Source organism: Athene cunicularia (genome assembly GCF_003259725.1).
Source record: "Athene cunicularia isolate RWA chromosome 20 unlocalized genomic scaffold, athCun1 chr20_part1, whole genome shotgun sequence".
Taxonomy (NCBI): Eukaryota; Metazoa; Chordata; class Aves; order Strigiformes; family Strigidae; genus Athene; species Athene cunicularia.
The window spans coordinates 11,932,804-11,950,336 of NW_020799125.1; the positions used below are offsets into that span (position 1 = coordinate 11,932,804).

A 17,533-nucleotide genomic window follows, 5' to 3' on the forward strand; every position below is an offset into this window, starting at 1 on the left:
TTTGGGCCTCACACTACAAGAAAGACATTGAGGGACTGGACCGTGTCCAGAGAAGGGTGACGGAGCTGGTGCAGGGTCTGGAGCACAGGTCTGATGGGGAGCGGCTGCGGGAACTGGGGGGGTTTAGTCTGGAGAAGAGGAGGCTGAGGGGAGACCTCCTGGCCCTCTACAGCTCCCTGACAGGAGGTTATAGTGAGGTGGGTGTTGGTCTCTTTTCCCAAGTAGTAAGTGATAGGATAAGAGGAAATGGCCTCAATTTGCATCATGGGAGGTTTAGATTAGATATTAGGAAAAACTTCTTCACCAAAAGGTTGTCAAGCGCTGGAACAGGCTGCCCTGGGACTTGGTTCAGTCACCATCCCTGCAGGTATTTAGAAGACCTGTAAGGTGGCAGTCAGGGACATGGTTTAGTGTGACTTGGCAGTGCTAGGTTAATGGTTGGACTCAATGATCTTAAGTCTTTTCTAATCTAAATGATTCTGTGATATGAAACTGTCATACCCTGCCTTGAAAGCTCCTAAGATACAAACTTTAAAATAATCCTTAACTTCCAGTGCTCCCTTGGTGATTTTGGCACCGGCTGCAGACTCGAGGTAGGTGACACCCTGCTAGAGTAACCGTCAAAATGACTTTATGAATTTTCAAATCTCCTTTTCTGTGCCTACAGACTACCTCATAAAAACAAAACTTTGCTGGGAATAAAACAAAGCAGGTAAATTCTCGTGCAGAAAGACAGTCACAAGAATAACACTGTCTGAGGCTGACAGGCTTGTGTTTTCCAAGAATGAAGTGTGAGAAAGCGTGCCATTTCCATAAGAAGCTGTGTTTTTAAGTGTCAGAAAAAAAGGAAAAGATGAAGTTCATCTCTGGATTCAGTGCCAAGATGCAGAATCAGGCAGGGTGAATTGGACAGGAGGCAGCAAATCCACAGGACCTCCAATTCCTTGCACAGCAGTGGGACTCTGCAGGTCACCAAGAGAGCCCTCTTCTGAGCAGAGCTCTTACTGTGCTGGAGATGAAATCCCACAGCGTTCACCCTGAAGGGAGATACCCTCACCTAACGGGGTGATTGGCTTCTCCACTATCACTGAAAAAAGAGACCAGTAACCTCGCTGCCTTCAAGTGTGGTAAGATTTTGAAGACAGGGAAGAGACAAACGAAAAATTAATCCATGAAGTACGAACTACTTGAGGGTTCCTCTCCTCTTGTTTAACAAGTGCTGTAATGGGTGAATTAGCCATGCCAAATGTACTCTTCACACAAATTGCATGATTATGCCTTTTTGAAAGCTGTTATCTTCTGCCACTCATCAGCAAGGTGGCTGGAAATGCTAGTACAGGAGGAACTACAATGGCTTCTCCCTTGGCAAGCTCGACTCCGGAAAATAATGGTGGTTTTAGTAGCCAAGAAACCAACTTACACATGACACTAGAAAGGAAAAAAACCCCCACAATGTACAGCACAATGTACATCTCCAGAAACTGTGCAAACCACACTTCTCAGTATTACAGAATTGCATTGTCAATCTCAGAGAAAAGATCCTTCAAACTATTTCAGCATCTCTCTTGGTTTTATTCTTCTGGAAAGATCATGTGAACAGGCAAGCATGAAGCACACTGGGGCTGTGGAACATTTTTCTAAACCAAAGACAGGGAAAAAATATGAAAAGGAACAACGGGGATTTGGGAGGAAGATTTAGGCCTGCAAACACAGAATAGATATCCCTGTTAACTGCAATAAGAATTAGGTGCCTTAGAAGGAGTCAAGCACGTGGACTTATTCTTCATTATACCCCAAAACATTAACTATTACTTTCCAGTTCCCCTTTATTGGGGTGGGGAGGGGGGACACAAGAAAATGGCAGCAGAAATGCTCTTAAATCCATCTGGATTTGAGAAGTTACATGACAGAAATGATGAAAAATCACTTACCTGTGCTGCATCCATCTCATTCAGCATCACAACAGAGGAGCAGTTATAATCAAACACCAGCCTCCAGAAGTCTGCTATGGTGTTGGGCAAAGGGTGTTGGGTTACAATAAAGGCAGCAGGTTGCTTGTGGCTCTAACAAAAGAATAAGATTAGTTAAAAAAAAATTCAATCAACTTTTATTCAAACGAATATTATACCCGGGAGGCTATGGCTAGGCAATCTGAGCCATTTAACCAGATTATACAAATCACATATCCTTCTCCTTGTTATCGCTCTGCAATGAATGAATGTCTCATAATGGGATTCTTTTGCTCCCAATGAAGACATTTCATTAAAGAAGTGTCACAAGAGCAGAGATTACCCAAATCAATTATTTATATTTTGAAACTCAGCAAATAATACTAATTCTACGATTACTACTACTACTACTATCAGTAATATTAATAATTGGAAAGAAAACAGCTGGAAGCAAATGCTATTCTTTTTGCTGCAATGGACTCTTAGGAACTACAGAAAGGATTAGCCCCCCCGTCTCCTATTGCTCCCTGGTGATGTCGTGCTGCAAGAGGTGTCACATTTGGATCCCAGCCATCCTTTAAGAGCTTGTGGGGCAATACTCAGAGCCTGCAACATTGGCATTTAATTTCTGATGCTATTCTTCCTCCTCAAAAAAGCCCTCTGACCTCAATCTCCCTAACCACGACGGGGAGGAACTGTGCTCCTAACCTCCGCGGGGCTGTGTTAATGAATGTTTGTGAGGCACTTTGAGATGAAAGGGTACAAGCTCAAAACTTTATCGCTTTCCAACCACGGCAGGCAATACTTAGATAAGTCTACAAGCTGCACAGTCCTTTCTGCTGTACATCTGTGAAGCAGACTTGAATTAAAAGGCACAATATTTCTGTTTTAAAAAAAAAAAAACAAAACCAAACACGATTTTGGATTTAAAGTAAGTAAATAAATAAAACTCCCAAGTAGTAAGACGGCAGTTGTGGGGGTTTGCCTCTCCTCCTCCATATGAGTCAGGTGTGGGTGGAAGTGCTGAACAGACCATGCTGGAAGGGGGAAAGGGTGTTGTGCACACTCTGCATCAGCTTGCAGAGTGGCTGTGTCATGCTTCTGAGGGCACACGTGTGAGGAGGGTGGTGGGTCATGAGGTAGAGAGAAGCAAAAGGAAATGATTTATTGGGAAACGAGTGGATGGATTTTACTCTTTCTCCCTACTCTGAATTTCAAACCTAGGAGCACCAGTATGAGGCAAAAGCTATGTTGTACAAGACCAACAGAAGTAACAGAGTGGTAAATAAAATAGTGGAACTTATCTCTTAACTAGAGTTAAGAACATGACGATGTTTCTGTTGTTTCTTCACTGTGGACCAATACAGCAGACTGCATAACTGGCTAAACTGTTGGCTGAATGTAAGATGTGTTTGCAGGTTTTGCCATTAGGAGAAAAAAGAAACATGCCCTACCTGTTTTATTTGCTACAGGTGAGGAACCAGTCTCACTGTCCTATTTTAAAGGGAAAGCGACACAGAGATGTTAATTACTCACGTAAGAGAACATGTAGGATCTTGGGATGATGACAGGGACACGACATGCACTCATGTCCTTCTCCAAGCCCCACACATTAAATACAAACCTATCCCCACTTCTGTATGGCTTGACTCAGAGATGTGGGCAAAGTCTCTTTGCTCAAGGATTACGTACAATTGCTTTAGGCGAAGGTGAGGGACAGTATTTCAGCTTTCTTCTTTGCAAACCATTTTGCAGGTGCAAACAGGGCTTTCCAATGATCCTCATAGGAAAGATCCTAACGTTTGTTTACTTGAAAGGTATAGAGGACATGAAGAGGAAAGGTCAGGAGTCCTGAAATCTGCTGAGGGAAAATTCCTCCCCTCTGTGGGCAACAGTAGCCCTTTGGCTGTATTCCCAAAAGCTAAGTTAAGGCAGAAGAGGCTGGTTTTTAATGCTCTGCAGTCAACAGGCTGAGTTTTAACTAGGAGCTCAGACTGAGTGCTTCACTCCCTGAGGGATGGTTCAAATGGTGTTCAGGTTAATTAATTAAGGTTAATTTTGGTGAACACAGTCCAGAACAGCCTGCCAGATTGCCTTCCCAGGACAATTCATGCTTCCAGTCTGAGGCTGTAACCCATTCTGGTGTCATCCCTTCCTGCTCTAGTACTTCTTCCATCTTAGCTTTCATGTAACTCACAGAGCAAGTTGCAAGTCAAATATGGTTTGGGGAGAAGTTTGAAAAAAAATAAATATGAGAAATCTGTAAGGTAGAGGTAAGCACCGGGATCTGTGTTATCAAGTGTTCCCCACCATGTGCCTATCTTCACACAGTGAAAGAACTAATGATAGTTCGAGGCAATATGGGATGGACGATCTCTTGCAAGAGTCCATGCTTGGTACTAGACTGCAGAAATGAAGCTGCTGGAAAAGACAAAGAATTTGCACGGTCTGTTCTCAACAAGAATGTCTATGAAAGTGTGGGATTTTGGCTGTTTCCCACTCGGATTTTTTTAAAAAGCTGCCGATTCCTCTATGTAAGGATAAAAGAGAGCTAGAAAACATCATAGTGGTTGAATTTCAATGACAAATGAAAAATTCCTTTTTACAACATTTTTAATTAGCAGGAATTTTGTGGGGAATGATGCAAGTATTAGCAAAGTGATTGAGGTAATGAGGGCTGAAATGTGCAAACACATTCCCAGTCCCTAAGAAACCAGAGAGGAACTGATTGTGCTTCTGCAGATTTGCCAAAGCGCAAAACACACTTTAAAGAAACAAAAAGTTTCCTCAGGTGTATTTGCAATGAAAACATCACCATCTTTCTGAAAAAAATCTAAAATTAATTCTAATCTTAGAGAGGTCAGGAGAGGGCTAAGCAGGACTGACATCCTGGACTTCAGAAGGGCACCTGCTTGAAAGGATCCCCTGGGAGACTGTTCTGATGGGTACAGGGGCCCAGGAGGGCTGGGTGCTCTTTAAGAAGGCAGTGTTAATGGCTCAGGAGCAGGCGGTCCCCAGGTGCTCTAAGAGAAGCCGACACCAGAGCAGACCACCCTGGCTGAACAGGGAGCTTTGGCTGTAACTCAGGGAGAAAAGCAGAGTTTACAGCCTTTGGAAGAAGGGGCTAGGCACTCACAGTGATTACAGAGGGGCTGTGAGGCTGGGCAGGGTGGAAATCAGAAGGGCTAAAGCCCCACTGGAAATTAATTTGGCCTCTGCATTCAGGGATAACAAGAAAAGTTTCTATAAGTATGTCAGTAGCAAAAGAAAGTCCAGGGAGAGTCTCCATCCCCTGCTAGACACAGGAGGAAACATGGTAACAAGTGATGAGGAGAAGGCTGAGGTCCTTAATGCCGCCTTTGCCTCAGTCTTTAATAGCAAGGTTAGTTGTATTGATGCAATCCAGCCTCCACAGCCATAATACAGAGATTGGGAGAACGACCCCCCTGCAATCCAGGAGACAGTCAGTGACCTGCTGCATCACACAGACACACACAAATCTATGGGACCAGATGGGATACACCCGAGGGTGCTGAAGGAGCTGGCTGGGGTGATCGCCAGACCACTTTCCATCATTTACCAGCAGTCCTGGCTGACCGGGGAGGTCCCGACTGACTGGAAATTGGCCAGTGTGATGCCCATTTATAAGAAGGGTCGTAAGGATGATCTGGGAAATTACAGGCCTGTCAGCTTGACTTCGGTGCCCGGGAAGCTGACAGAGCAGCTCATCTTGAGTGCCATCACACAACACATGTGGGACAACCAGATGCTCAGGCCCACTCAGCATGGGTTTATGAAAGGCAGGTCTGACAGACCTGATCTCCTTCTACGACAGGATGACCTGCTTATTGGATGAGGGAAAGGCTGTGGATGTTGTTTACCTTGACTTTAGTAAGGCTTTTGACATCATTTCCCACAGCATTCTCCTGGCGTAACTGGCTGCTCGAGGCTTGGACAATTGCACACTTCAACTGGGTAAAAAACTGGCTGGACGACCAGGCCCAGAGAGTTGTGGTGAACAGAGTTAAATCCAGTTGGCGGCCGGTCACGAGTGGTGTCCCCCAGGGCTGGGTGTTGGGGCCACTCCTGTTTAACATCTTTATTGATGATCTAGACGAGGGGATCGAGTGCACCCTCAGTCAGTTTGCAGATGACACCCAGTTGGGTGGGAGTGTTGATCTGCTCGAGGGTAGGGAGGCTCTGCAGAGAGACCTGGACAGGCTGGAGCCATGGGCTGAGGCCAACTGGAGGAGTTTCCATAAGGCCAAATGCCGGGGGCTGCCCTTGGGCCACAACAACCCCCAGCAGCGCTACAGGCTTGGGGAGGAGTGGCTGGAGATCACCTAGGTGTGTGGACTGACAGCCAGCTGAACAGGAGCCAGCAGTGTGCCCAGGGGGCCAAGAAGGTCAATGACATCCTGGCTTGTGTCAGCAATAGCGTGGCCAGCAGGAACAGGAAGGGATCTGACCCCCGTGCTTGGCACTGGTGAGGCTGCACCTCGATTCCTGTGTTCAGTTTTGGGCCTCTCACTACAAAAAGGACATAGAGTTACTCGAACATGTCCAGAGAAGGGCTACAAAGCTGGTGAAGGGTCTGGAGCACATGTCCTGTGAGGAGCAGCTGAGGGAACTGGGGGGGTTTAGTCTGGAGAAGCGGAGGCTGAGAGGAGACCTCATGGCCCTGTACAGCTCCCTGACAGGAGGGTGCAGAGAGCTGGGGATGAGCCTATTTAGCCTAGTAGAAAGCAACAGGACAAGAGGGAATGGCCTCAAGTTGCACCAGGGAAAGTTTAGACTAGGTATTAGGAAGCATTTCTTTACAGAAGGGGTTGTTAGGCGTTGGAATGGGCTGCCCAGGGAGGTGGTGGAGTCCCCATCCCTGGAGGGGTTCAAGAGTAGGGTCGATTTAGAGCTTAAGGATATGCTGTAGGTGGGAACTGTGCTGGGCGAATGGTTGGACTAGATGCTCTCCAGGGTCCTTTCCAACCAAGATGATTCTGTGATTCTTTGATTCTGGGACTTAACCTCTTAAATACAGTAGTATCACTGTTCCCCAAAAGACTGAAATAACAGATAAAATTAAAAAAGACTGACCCCAACATTGCTAGGGAAAATATGATGACATTTCACCCTGGATCATATTTAGATATACTCCAACTGCAATAATTAGTGGCTTTAAAGACATTTCTGTCCAAAGGCAGTTAGGAATAACAGCAAAAAGAAACTATCAACATAATACACCCTATACAAATGACCTGTGCTGTGCGATTCTAGCCTATAAACAAAGTCTTCAGACAGATTCACATCACCTTAACTCATGTCCTTCAGCCTTAGTATTTTGTACATCTGATCCCTGTACTCCCATATTCTTAACGCACAACCTCAAATAAATCACTTGCTCCACACTGCAAACTATTCTTATCAAAGAGCTGACCTGGTAGCAACTTGCAAACATTTCTCTTCCAAGTTATATGAAAACCAATGTATGGGAACAGTTGTTCCACCAGTTCTTTGTCCACCTGCCTTTCTGCAATACAACCTCAGACTTCATGCTCATTAACTTGTCAAATATTTTCCACCAATGTGACGCAGAACTACCACGGTAGTGTGATAATCATAGTCTAGGTGACACATTTCTGTGTGCCTTTGCCCAGTTTGGAGATGTCAGCCCCAGAAACTGCAGGTAAAAAAAGGGTTTTTGCTTTTGATCCCTTCAGATCACTCTGAAAAGTATTCTGAGAATGAATGAGCTCAATGCAGATTGGGATCAGTGGGGACAGCGCAGTGCTGCTTACATCCATGAGTGCAGCATTGATGTAGTTACTTGATTCACCATCCACGGAGATGAGGAAAGGCAGGCACCGGTCCAAGGGCAGCACATCCATGCAGCGGTTCTTGTCATGGTTCCTTGGCAAAAGACCGATGCTGCAATCTTCTGGCCGAACACGTGGTGTCACAATATTGAGAGTCTGTGAAGGGGGGAGAGAAGAAGGGTAAGAAAGACAGAAGCACACTGAGTGCCTTTGAATTTACTTCCAAGAAGCATGCCATCTGCAATATATGTTTATTTTAAAGATATTCAGACTAGATCTTTGGGATCCCAGAGAAGAAAAAAGGAGCACTGAAGTGCTTGTTGCTGTTACAATACATTGCCATTTTGTACATCGTCCTGAGGTGCTCTTCTGAAAACCTTAAGCTACAGCAAAAATTGAGGGCACTATACACCTTCCAACAATTTCCAGCTCTAAAACCCCAGAGCAGTTAGGTAACATTTCTGTTCTTTCCTAGAGGATGGAAATAGCTGTCACAGGTACATGCTGCAGCTTTCACCCGGTCATGGAGTGAAACCTCCTCATGTTTCTACCATCCCTAGGGTGGAAGCACACATCCTTCTCCCTCTTCAAGCACATCCCGAGCAGAAGTACCCTGAGTACTGACCTGGGTTGCCCAGCAGGTCTGACTGGGTTCAAATCCTCTGGTGATTCCTCAGTCAAACTATTGATTTATCTTAAAAATGCATATAAAAACTTATGAGAAAATGTTGGGGTTTTTTAATAGGAAAGTCTATTTTTTTCATATATTATTTAGATTGCTACTTTCTTTTTGATGTGACACATAGGATGTTTCACTTACATAGTCATAACTTATCTCTGGAGTCTTGCTGTCATTCTTTTACTGTTATCTGTCTTTCCCACAGCTTGACAAACTGTATTTCTTTAAATCTAGTTTTCTTTTGTGTTATCCGTTGTGGACGCCTCCTGACAAACCAATCCAGGTTGGTCAGCAGGGATCAAAAATAGCAAATCAAAGTGAATGCATGTTAACTCTGTTGCTTAAGTCGTGGTAGATCAGTGGTTATCTGATGTCATTCTACTTTCACTTGTTATGTGTCCTCTTTCTGAGCAAAGCCCATACAGTCACACAGTGAACTTTCCAGCCATCAGAGGAACACAGAATATTTACAGACCAAAAATTTTTATAAAGAGCTTGACTTCTGCTACAGTGAGGTTCTGAATGGAGAAAAGAGGAAGGTCAAACAATCCAAGATGAAATAATGTGTCAAAATATAAAATTTGAAATAATAGTTGCTCTAAATTATGCAGGTTCTACATAAAAGTCCCTTTGTCTAGAGATAGAATGCAGGCAGTCTGGCTGAGGAAGCAACATGAAATCTCAGATCTCTGACAGCGCAGATAATTAGACAGGTGACTTCTCAGTGATTTTATGCCCTTCCCCTCTCTCCATTGTTTTTGTAATTATTCAGATACAAAAACTCTCCAGAATGAGCTTTTGCACGTTCAGACAACATGTACTGCATGAGAAATACATCCAGCCTTACCCGAGGGCCAGTGGGACCTAAATAATACAAATTGCACCACAGATCTACAGTTAGATCAACTGGTTCATAAAGATTGCAGCAGAAGATACTATCTTTTGCATTAAATCCAGACAATTAGGACTGAAGAATGCTCTGAGCCAAAATCCTGTAAAAATAGACTCTACAACTAGACAGAGAACAAACCTCTAATGCAAAGTACGGTGGAGCATTCCCTTTTCACAGGAGCTGCCAGCCCCTGGCAGCTCAAAAGAACAAGCACACAGGCAACAAATCTCATCTCATGTCATGACAAAATAAGCCCAGCAAGCGATGACTTTTTTTCTTAACAGCGTAACATCATTTGATGAAGCTAGGCTTTGGCTCCTTCATGACAAGCGTCCAGAACCAGAAACACTTTTACAGATCTGATATCACTTGATAAAACCAGATCTTTTTAAAATTGAACTGTCATCAGTTGGGATCCACATTCTTTCTCTCACTATACCAACCCTGATGATTCCCTGTAAGGTTTCAGATAAAAACCACACATTCTCCCTTTGCACAGAGAGGGAAGAAAAGAGGCATCTGACTCAGACTGGGGCTCCCAAAAGGCATTCTCTTGCTGCGAAAGATATTTTGTGGGAAAGGGGGTGGGCTTTCCTACAATTAAAGGAGAATCTCCAGCTTTTTACTGCTGACTAATAGCCTCACAAATAGCAGAAGTCTCTCTCTTTCCTATCAAATTCACCTTGCCCCAAATTTCCCACAGTATTATGTTTTTTCCATACATTGACGTTGGCTGAAAATCCTAAAGGGATTTACAGATACATGGGGAGTAAGACTGGAAAACTTAGTTTGGTGTTCTGCAGGGTGAGATCTCCACTTTGTGAGAGGCACAACTGCACAGGGCTCGTGGCTCATGTGTCCCAAGCACATTTATTAGGGTGGGATAAGCAATGGTGATAGCAAAAGGTGGAGGGGGTCCCAATTTCATTGCTTGTCTCAGGCAAACTGCTCCAGGCCAGCACCTGTGCGTTTCACTTTATGTCATTTCAGTTCTCATCACCAGGTACTTGACAAAACATCTGTAGTGAACTGAGGGATTCAGTTCACTGAAAATTAGTAAAAGTGATGCTCACTGAGCTCACTTTCTCCTTTGTATGGAAGGATGTCAACAAGTTGATTGTCAAGCCTCAGAAACAGCATACGAGCCACAAGAACGGATAATAAGGGACCTTGAGGCATAAACGTTTCCGCATAAATTACAGAAGAAAATGAACAACAGACTATTTGTTGAAATGAGAAGTACATTATGTGTGAAAATTAGTACCCTTACTCTACTGAAGTGATGGGAATATTTTTTCCTTGTCAAAGGCTGAAGAGTCCATGCTCAAACCCAAATCTTGACCCAGCAGTAAACCAACAAAAATCAGCTGAAATCAGACCTTGGTCAGTGTCCCCCCCATTCCCTTCTCTGTTGGAAACTGTAAAATAACACACAGAAATTGATTAAACAACTTCAAAACACCAACTGCAATGAGGAGGCACATGAAATTACCTGAAACTCATCTTTTATCTGGCTGGAATTGGTCTGTGGATCTAGTCTGCTGATGTTGTAATATATGGACCTGAACTCACAAACTGGAATGGCTGTGTTGCCACAGAGACATGCCTCCAAAATGGCATCATGGACAAACACATACTGCTCCTGCACAGGGGAGGGAATAACATATTAAAATTGTTACAGTTCATGAAATACCACGTTTTTGTTTTGTTTTATTTTTTTTTTTAAATCATGCCCAATATGCATATTTGGCTCCGTTTCATGTGGAGACAAATTACACAGTGTGCTATGTGACAGCTTTGTGAGCATATTTCATCCATCACTGAACGTGAGGCCTCATGTATTCATTTCAAATCTATAAGTAAAATGGGAAGTCGCCACTCTCAGGAATGCTAGGACAAAATGGGGGTGGGCTGAGGAGAAAATCAGGGCGTAAAACTTTTCTGTTCACAATCATGAGGTAATGGTCAGGAATGGACTGTGCTTTGAACCTGTAACACCTGCAGAAACTGTGATACTAACAGGTCTGCTCCATCTGTCTCTTCAAAACTGGACTCCTGGTATTCTAAGTAAAGTTCTTTTCCAGAACTAAACATGAGAAGTCCAACAAAGTCAAAAGCTCTTCTCTGGTCCAGACCATTGTACTGTGCCACAGGAGGGGAAGGCACTGAAGCATGTAGGAAAAGCTTGGGTAGCAGGATAATGGTTCCATAGAAGTTTGTGCAGCTGCTGGATGCTATGTGATGGAGCAGCTTGCTTAATCAGCACCCAAAGCTTAAATCAAGGATGGTCTCATTTGTTTAACTCACAACTGATATAAACTAGGTACTATTCGAGTTTGTAGTATACCTATGAATGAGTCATGAGAAGATTCAGAAGGTAGCTTTTTTCTACTGGGAGAATAAAATCAATCAGCAATGCTAAGACCTCAACTTCAAGGCTTGCCCTCCTGTCTTGGAGGCCCTGAGTAGCTGCCAGTGAATGTGATCCAGTGCACATCTGGTCATGTTTAGCCACCAAAAGTTCTGTATAATCACATCACAGAGGCATCAAGTGTTGACTTAATGAATTGCCGGGCTCCTGTTGAGCAGAGAAGCTGACAGAAAAGCAGTACATCGTGAGAGGAGACCTGCTGTCACCTACCTCCGTCTGCACCAGATTGACCCTTTGGGATCGCAGCTCTCGCACACAGTTAAATATATCTACCACGCCTTCGTTCTCTGCCATGTCAAGCATTATGTCAATGGCAATAAAGCACCCTGTTCTCCCGGCCCCAGCACTAAAAAAAGAAAAAACAATGAGAGTTTGCATGATCAAGGGACCGTGGAAGAGCAGGGCTTTATGGAGGAGAAAATAACTGTATCACAGACACAGCTGTCTTCCCTTGGAAGCTGCTCATCTCTCCCTAATGGGCTGATTTTTTGTGTGGAGCTAAATTAGCTTGGGATTTAAGAGAATGAGGAAAATATTTCTTGAAAGGGAAATGGACGCAGGTAGCAAGGAAAAAAGCTTTGTGTTCTGGAACATTAACAAAAAATTACTCTATGAAAACAATCATTATAATTTTACAGGTGGGTGCACCTGCACACCTCTCATCAAACAGGGTGTGGGAGAGCAGCCTCCAGGTTGTGAATAGACATTGTCTTCCATGGGACTCTTTAGAAGGCATGCACACGTTTACTCAAGTGAGCATGATAAAAGGGGCCCAGCCCTCCACCTCAAACATTTCTTTTCCCTTTTTGATCCAGAGGAGTCTGGGTCCCGAGGAGGGTGATTTCAAGTGGTGGATTGTAGTATCATAGAGAAAGGAGCTCAAGGCTACTCAAAATCTTGAGTTTAGAGCCCCCCGCTGCTTGCAAGAATTGGACCCTCTCCTGCAAAACTGTGTTGTCCTTGTGTCCTCCTTCCTTCCTGGGAAATCATCCAAGCTGTTTAGGTGTGAAGGACAGAGAGAAGAGAACATCTCTTCACATTACTCCAAAGAAGAAGGAAAACTCAGCTCAAATCAGGGAAACTTCAGTTGCATGAAAACTCCGGCAGAGCCGAAAGCAAGGAGATATGAATGACCATAAATTAATGGACCAGATTAATCAACTGCTGAATAGAGAGAAGATATTTTTCATTTGCTGAATTTTAATGAATAAGTGGCATTTCCTCTCCCTTTATCTCTCAGCTTTTCAGAATTTTAACAAATAGTTATAACATTTCTATATTTAGAGGATCCTGGCACTTCATAAATATCGAACAGTGATATTATCCAGCCAGGCATCGGTAGGGAGAATTTGGTAATTACCACTTAAAGCAAGTCATTAAAATTCAAAAGCAGATAAATAACAGAGAGGAAATGGCATTTATTCATTAAAATGTGAAGGATGAAAAATTTCTCCTTGCTTTCTTGGTTACAATGAATCAGGTCAGACTCGTTCCAGGGCCAGACTCATGTCATGGCACCAAGGTAGCAAATTCAGGCCCTGAGCTCTGAATGAATTTCCTTCTGCCAGCTCCTCAGGCTCAGATGTATGTTATTATAGAACTGAGTCATTGCTTGCTAAAAAGCACAACAAAACATCCTCCCAACCCAAAACGGTTTTAAAAAGGTAAGATTTAATTGATTTTCCTTTTCAAGGTGGTTGTGGGATGTATTCCCTCTCTCGTCCTGATCACACTGCATGGCACTTAAAGGTAATTGCCTGCAGGTTCATTAGGGGTAAGATTTTGGGATAACCAGCTCTGCTCTCTAGCCTTATGCTCCAGTCAAGTCTCCTTTATAGAACCCGTGCCCTGAGTTGTGGTCTAAGCACTGCAGGGGTAGCTGCTACAGACTCAAATTTTGTAGCAATGTCTTTGCTTGCATTTGAAGTCACCCAGGTCTGATGGCAGTCTGTGTGCACGTGCCTCCTCTCCCACCACCAGCAGCGTGCCTGATTACACCTCAGACTGTTAGTTCTTTGTGTCAGGGACACTCTCCCACACATTCACATAGCGCCCTGCACTGTAGGGCTTTAAGCTCAGTTGGAAGAAAAGAGTGCAGAAGAGCCTTCACCAGTAATGGCAGCAGCCAGGGAGTTAGCAAGCACGTGATTTAACGGTCTGAATTTTCACAGCTGTAAACCAAGCAGTGAGATTTCCTCAGGCATTCCCCTTCTACTTGCTAGCTGGAAGGCAATGAGTAGCTTTTCAGTCTGACCTTCCTGTTTTACCTAGGCTTTGAGGAGACCAAGATGCACAATGACTGGCATCCAGACCCAGGAAGACAGACTAATGGTTCAGATAAGACTGCTGCTGCTGGTACAAAGCTCAACTGTAGTGCATGTGAATACAGAAAAGCAAAGTTGCTTTAAAATTCCCTGCCTCTTTGTAGGCATCGTCTCCTTGCCATGAGAGGTTTGTTGTACAACAATTGGCTGTCCCAGATATTTACCATTTTCCCAGCTCTGCTATGAGCTTCTAAGAGAGTACAGATCACCAGAGAGTCTTCTACATTCAAATGGCCCTCTCGGAACTACTTGTATCATCTCCAACTCATGCCAGCTAAGCTCCGGAGCCGTTTTTTTTTCTAAAGTGGCAAATTCCACTTTGTTTCCTGGGGAGGCCCACAAATTATACTCTTTAACAAACAAAACATAGTTGATTATTGCCAGATGAGAAAAAAAAAAAGGTAAAAAGCTGAAAAAGCTGAGGGGGTAAAGGCTCAGACAAAGAGCTTGCATACCTGCAGTGCACAACAATGGGTCCTGCTTCTGGGGGATTGAGAAACTTCACTTGACGAACAAAGCCCAGGAGGCCTGTGGCATAGCAAGGAACCCCATGGTCCGGCCAGCTGGTGAAGTGGAACTGCCGAATCTCTCGGATCTCATGGTAGCCTTTCTGAGGAGACAACACAGCCTCTATTTTTCTTCCATCAGACTTCAAACAGAATGTTCTGATCACTGCTCTTTTCCTTCATGCAGAGGGCTGAACAAGCCTTTAGCTCTCATCATAGGCAGGAATGTGAGCTATGCCACGTTCCACTCCGAGAGATTTCAGGCCAAACTCTAGTTACAAATGAAGTGGGTAATACACAACTGACAACTATGAAGGTAAATGCCAGCTCCCAATTCAAACCTGTGGTCTTAAGAGTTCAAACCCAGCTGATCAGGAATTTTACAGGGTGACTTCAGCCCCAGCATACTATGGCTGCATTTATGCAGCCTCCTTTGGTGTACTGCCATAAACCACCAAGAAGTCACTCTTAAACCCTTCTTGAGGCGCTGAAGCACTAGTCTGGGGATTAAACATCTAGGAAGTGGGCATGCCCCAGGCAATGGTAGATTTTCTGCCACCACCTGCCAAAAAAAATCTCAGTTTGAGTTTACAGCTGGTGGTGAAAAGGGCAGAAACTGGTACCCAGACCCATCACTTGGCTTTTCTGGTGAGACCAAGTTACTGGTACTTGAAAATTGATACAACGTGTATATGCCCTGCAAAGGGTAACACAGAAGTGTCAGTTAGCTGTGACATTTTATGTACAGGAAATGTAGGTGGAATCCAGCAGCAGGTGCTCTAACCCATCAAGATTTTGGCATTAGCTTTTCTTACCAAGTTTTTCAGTCATTTAATATAATACGGAGCTTATGTATTAGAAAACCGCAACAATGTTCCCAGAGTGGCTGAAGTTCATTTAGCAGGAATTTTTGAAAAGCTTTAAAACCACATACTGAGTGCTTGAAGAGTAATTTGGACCGACCTGGAATGCTCTGACACTTAAGACTTCCAATTTTGCATTACAAGTATCAAAACCCTTCCAAATCCTGCCAATCCGCGGACAATTTTTATACTCTCGCCTTTATTATATTTTTATTTCTGTTGAAAGGTGACCCTACCTGGCATCCAGTTTAACTGATACCTTTTTTCATTTGTAATTTGCCACTGTGAAATATGACAGTTATTGTTCCTGGTATACCATCAACTACCTGCTGGCTTTTGGATGCACTTAAACTTCATGCACTGTAGATTCTACTTTTGTGGCTACATCAAGATGTTCATGTAAAATAATTTGTCCAAAATTGGAATCTCTGTCAAAAATTTAGGTTTTTGAAGTGAAACCTGTCCAAACAGTAACAGCTTCCATCTCCACGAGCATTCTGGATATGTTTCCCAGAGTTCACATTCTGAACGCAAATTAAGCATTGTATCAAAATTTCAGCTGACTAAAGATTTCCTTACCTTTTGTACAGTAAATGTGCGTATGACATACTCTGCCAATGGTTCTGTCTCAATTAATGTGACTTTAATATCTCCATAGACCTCTGTGTCATCTGGCCAGTATCGAACACACTTTACCTGGGGGGAAAAAAGAAAATATTGAGAGGAACTAGCTCAAGTTGAGTCAGAGCTGACCTACATTTTATTCCACTTTCAAGCTGAAACCAATGCAAATTGGGCTTTCTTCTGATGTACAGACCTTGTCAAAATTAACTATATAAATTAGATCAAACTTCCTTTACAATATATAGAAACCACAGGGAGGATTTTTTTTTACGCTTCCTTTGTTGTGAACACAAATGAAAAAGATGCATTTAGCTCTTCTTCTTTAATATAATCTTCCTTCAATTTCCATACATGACCTGATCATATATCAGGTTTACAGAATATCTGGCAGTCACTACCACCATCCCCTTGGAGAAAAATCTGTGCTCTTGCTATTGCTACTGTAATTCTGAACTCTCTGTTTAGTCAAAGAATTTCAGTGAGATACTTCTTGATACATTAAATTTGTTTTACTCTAAGCTTTCCTTATCAGATGTGGACACAAATTTGACATTTTACCAGCTGTGACAGGTCTCAGCTAAGGCTCAAGAAAGAAATCTCCTGATCATGTAAACATATTCCAAGCTTAGCCACTTCTAGAAGGCATGTGCAAAACTAATAGTAAAAATAAAAGCCAAGGCTGTGAAGCTCTAGAAGGGATATTTAGGCTAACAAAGACTATCAGGTTATTAAATGCTCTAGCATGAAAGGGTGGAACAGCACTGAAAAGCTGAAGCAATTAGCTTCTGAGAAGCAGTTTTCATGTTCCAGTTCCAGTCATAATTGGAAGGGGTTTTATAAATATTAAATATGATTAATGTAGGTTTGTTGTTTTGTTGTTTTTTTTTTTTTTTCACACAGAGGCATTTATTTCAAACTGAAGTGTCAGTAGAAGATAAAGTAGAATAAATAACAATAAATGAATAGAACCAGCTGGCATTCAACCATGAGATCTAAAGGAAATCAAATGCAAAGCGGTTGAATTACTAATGGCTTTGAGTAAACTATCATTCAAATTTTTCTTAGTACCAAAGGAATGGAAGGTGACAAACATCAGGACAACATTTTTAAGAGCTCCAGTTTCTGGTTGAGAATGTCTCTAAAACAAAGACCAAGAGCGGGAAGAACATACTGGGGAAAGCCTCCCAGACATGCCTTTTTCTCATTCCCTGAAGTCTAGTCTGTATCTTGTAAGTTATTCATATTTGCTCCCATCGTGGGCTTCGACAACTGCCTTGTGGTGACACAGGGACTCCTGGTTCATCTGAGTCCAAGAGAGTGAAGTGGTGGGTGTTGAAGAGGCCAACACTGCTGGGCAGCCCCAGGATCCAGCTGTGCACAGTCCTGTATCTCCACAGAATAGTGATCTACTGAAGTGACTGGGAACTCCAGGATTTGAAATGTCATTTAAAG

At 43.2% G+C, this 17,533-nt stretch overlaps 1 protein-coding gene across 3 annotated transcripts in view; it reads right to left on the reverse strand.

Moving 5' to 3' along the window:
• The window catches only part of PTPRT (protein tyrosine phosphatase, receptor type T), a 338,779-nt gene that overhangs the window by 11,605 nt on the left and 309,641 nt on the right, over positions 1-17,533 (reverse strand). For all 3 annotated transcript variants that reach the window (XM_026862069.1, XM_026862068.1, XM_026862067.1), the window contains 6 exons: positions 16,037-16,153; positions 14,544-14,698; positions 11,975-12,110; positions 10,826-10,975; positions 7,745-7,918; positions 1,932-2,063 (listed from right to left, as the gene is read on the reverse strand). In XM_026862069.1, the coding sequence (XP_026717870.1) occupies positions 1,932-2,063; positions 7,745-7,918; positions 10,826-10,975; positions 11,975-12,110; positions 14,544-14,698; positions 16,037-16,153 (864 nt within the window). The remainder of the gene's footprint in view (positions 1-1,931; positions 2,064-7,744; positions 7,919-10,825; positions 10,976-11,974; positions 12,111-14,543; positions 14,699-16,036; positions 16,154-17,533) is intronic.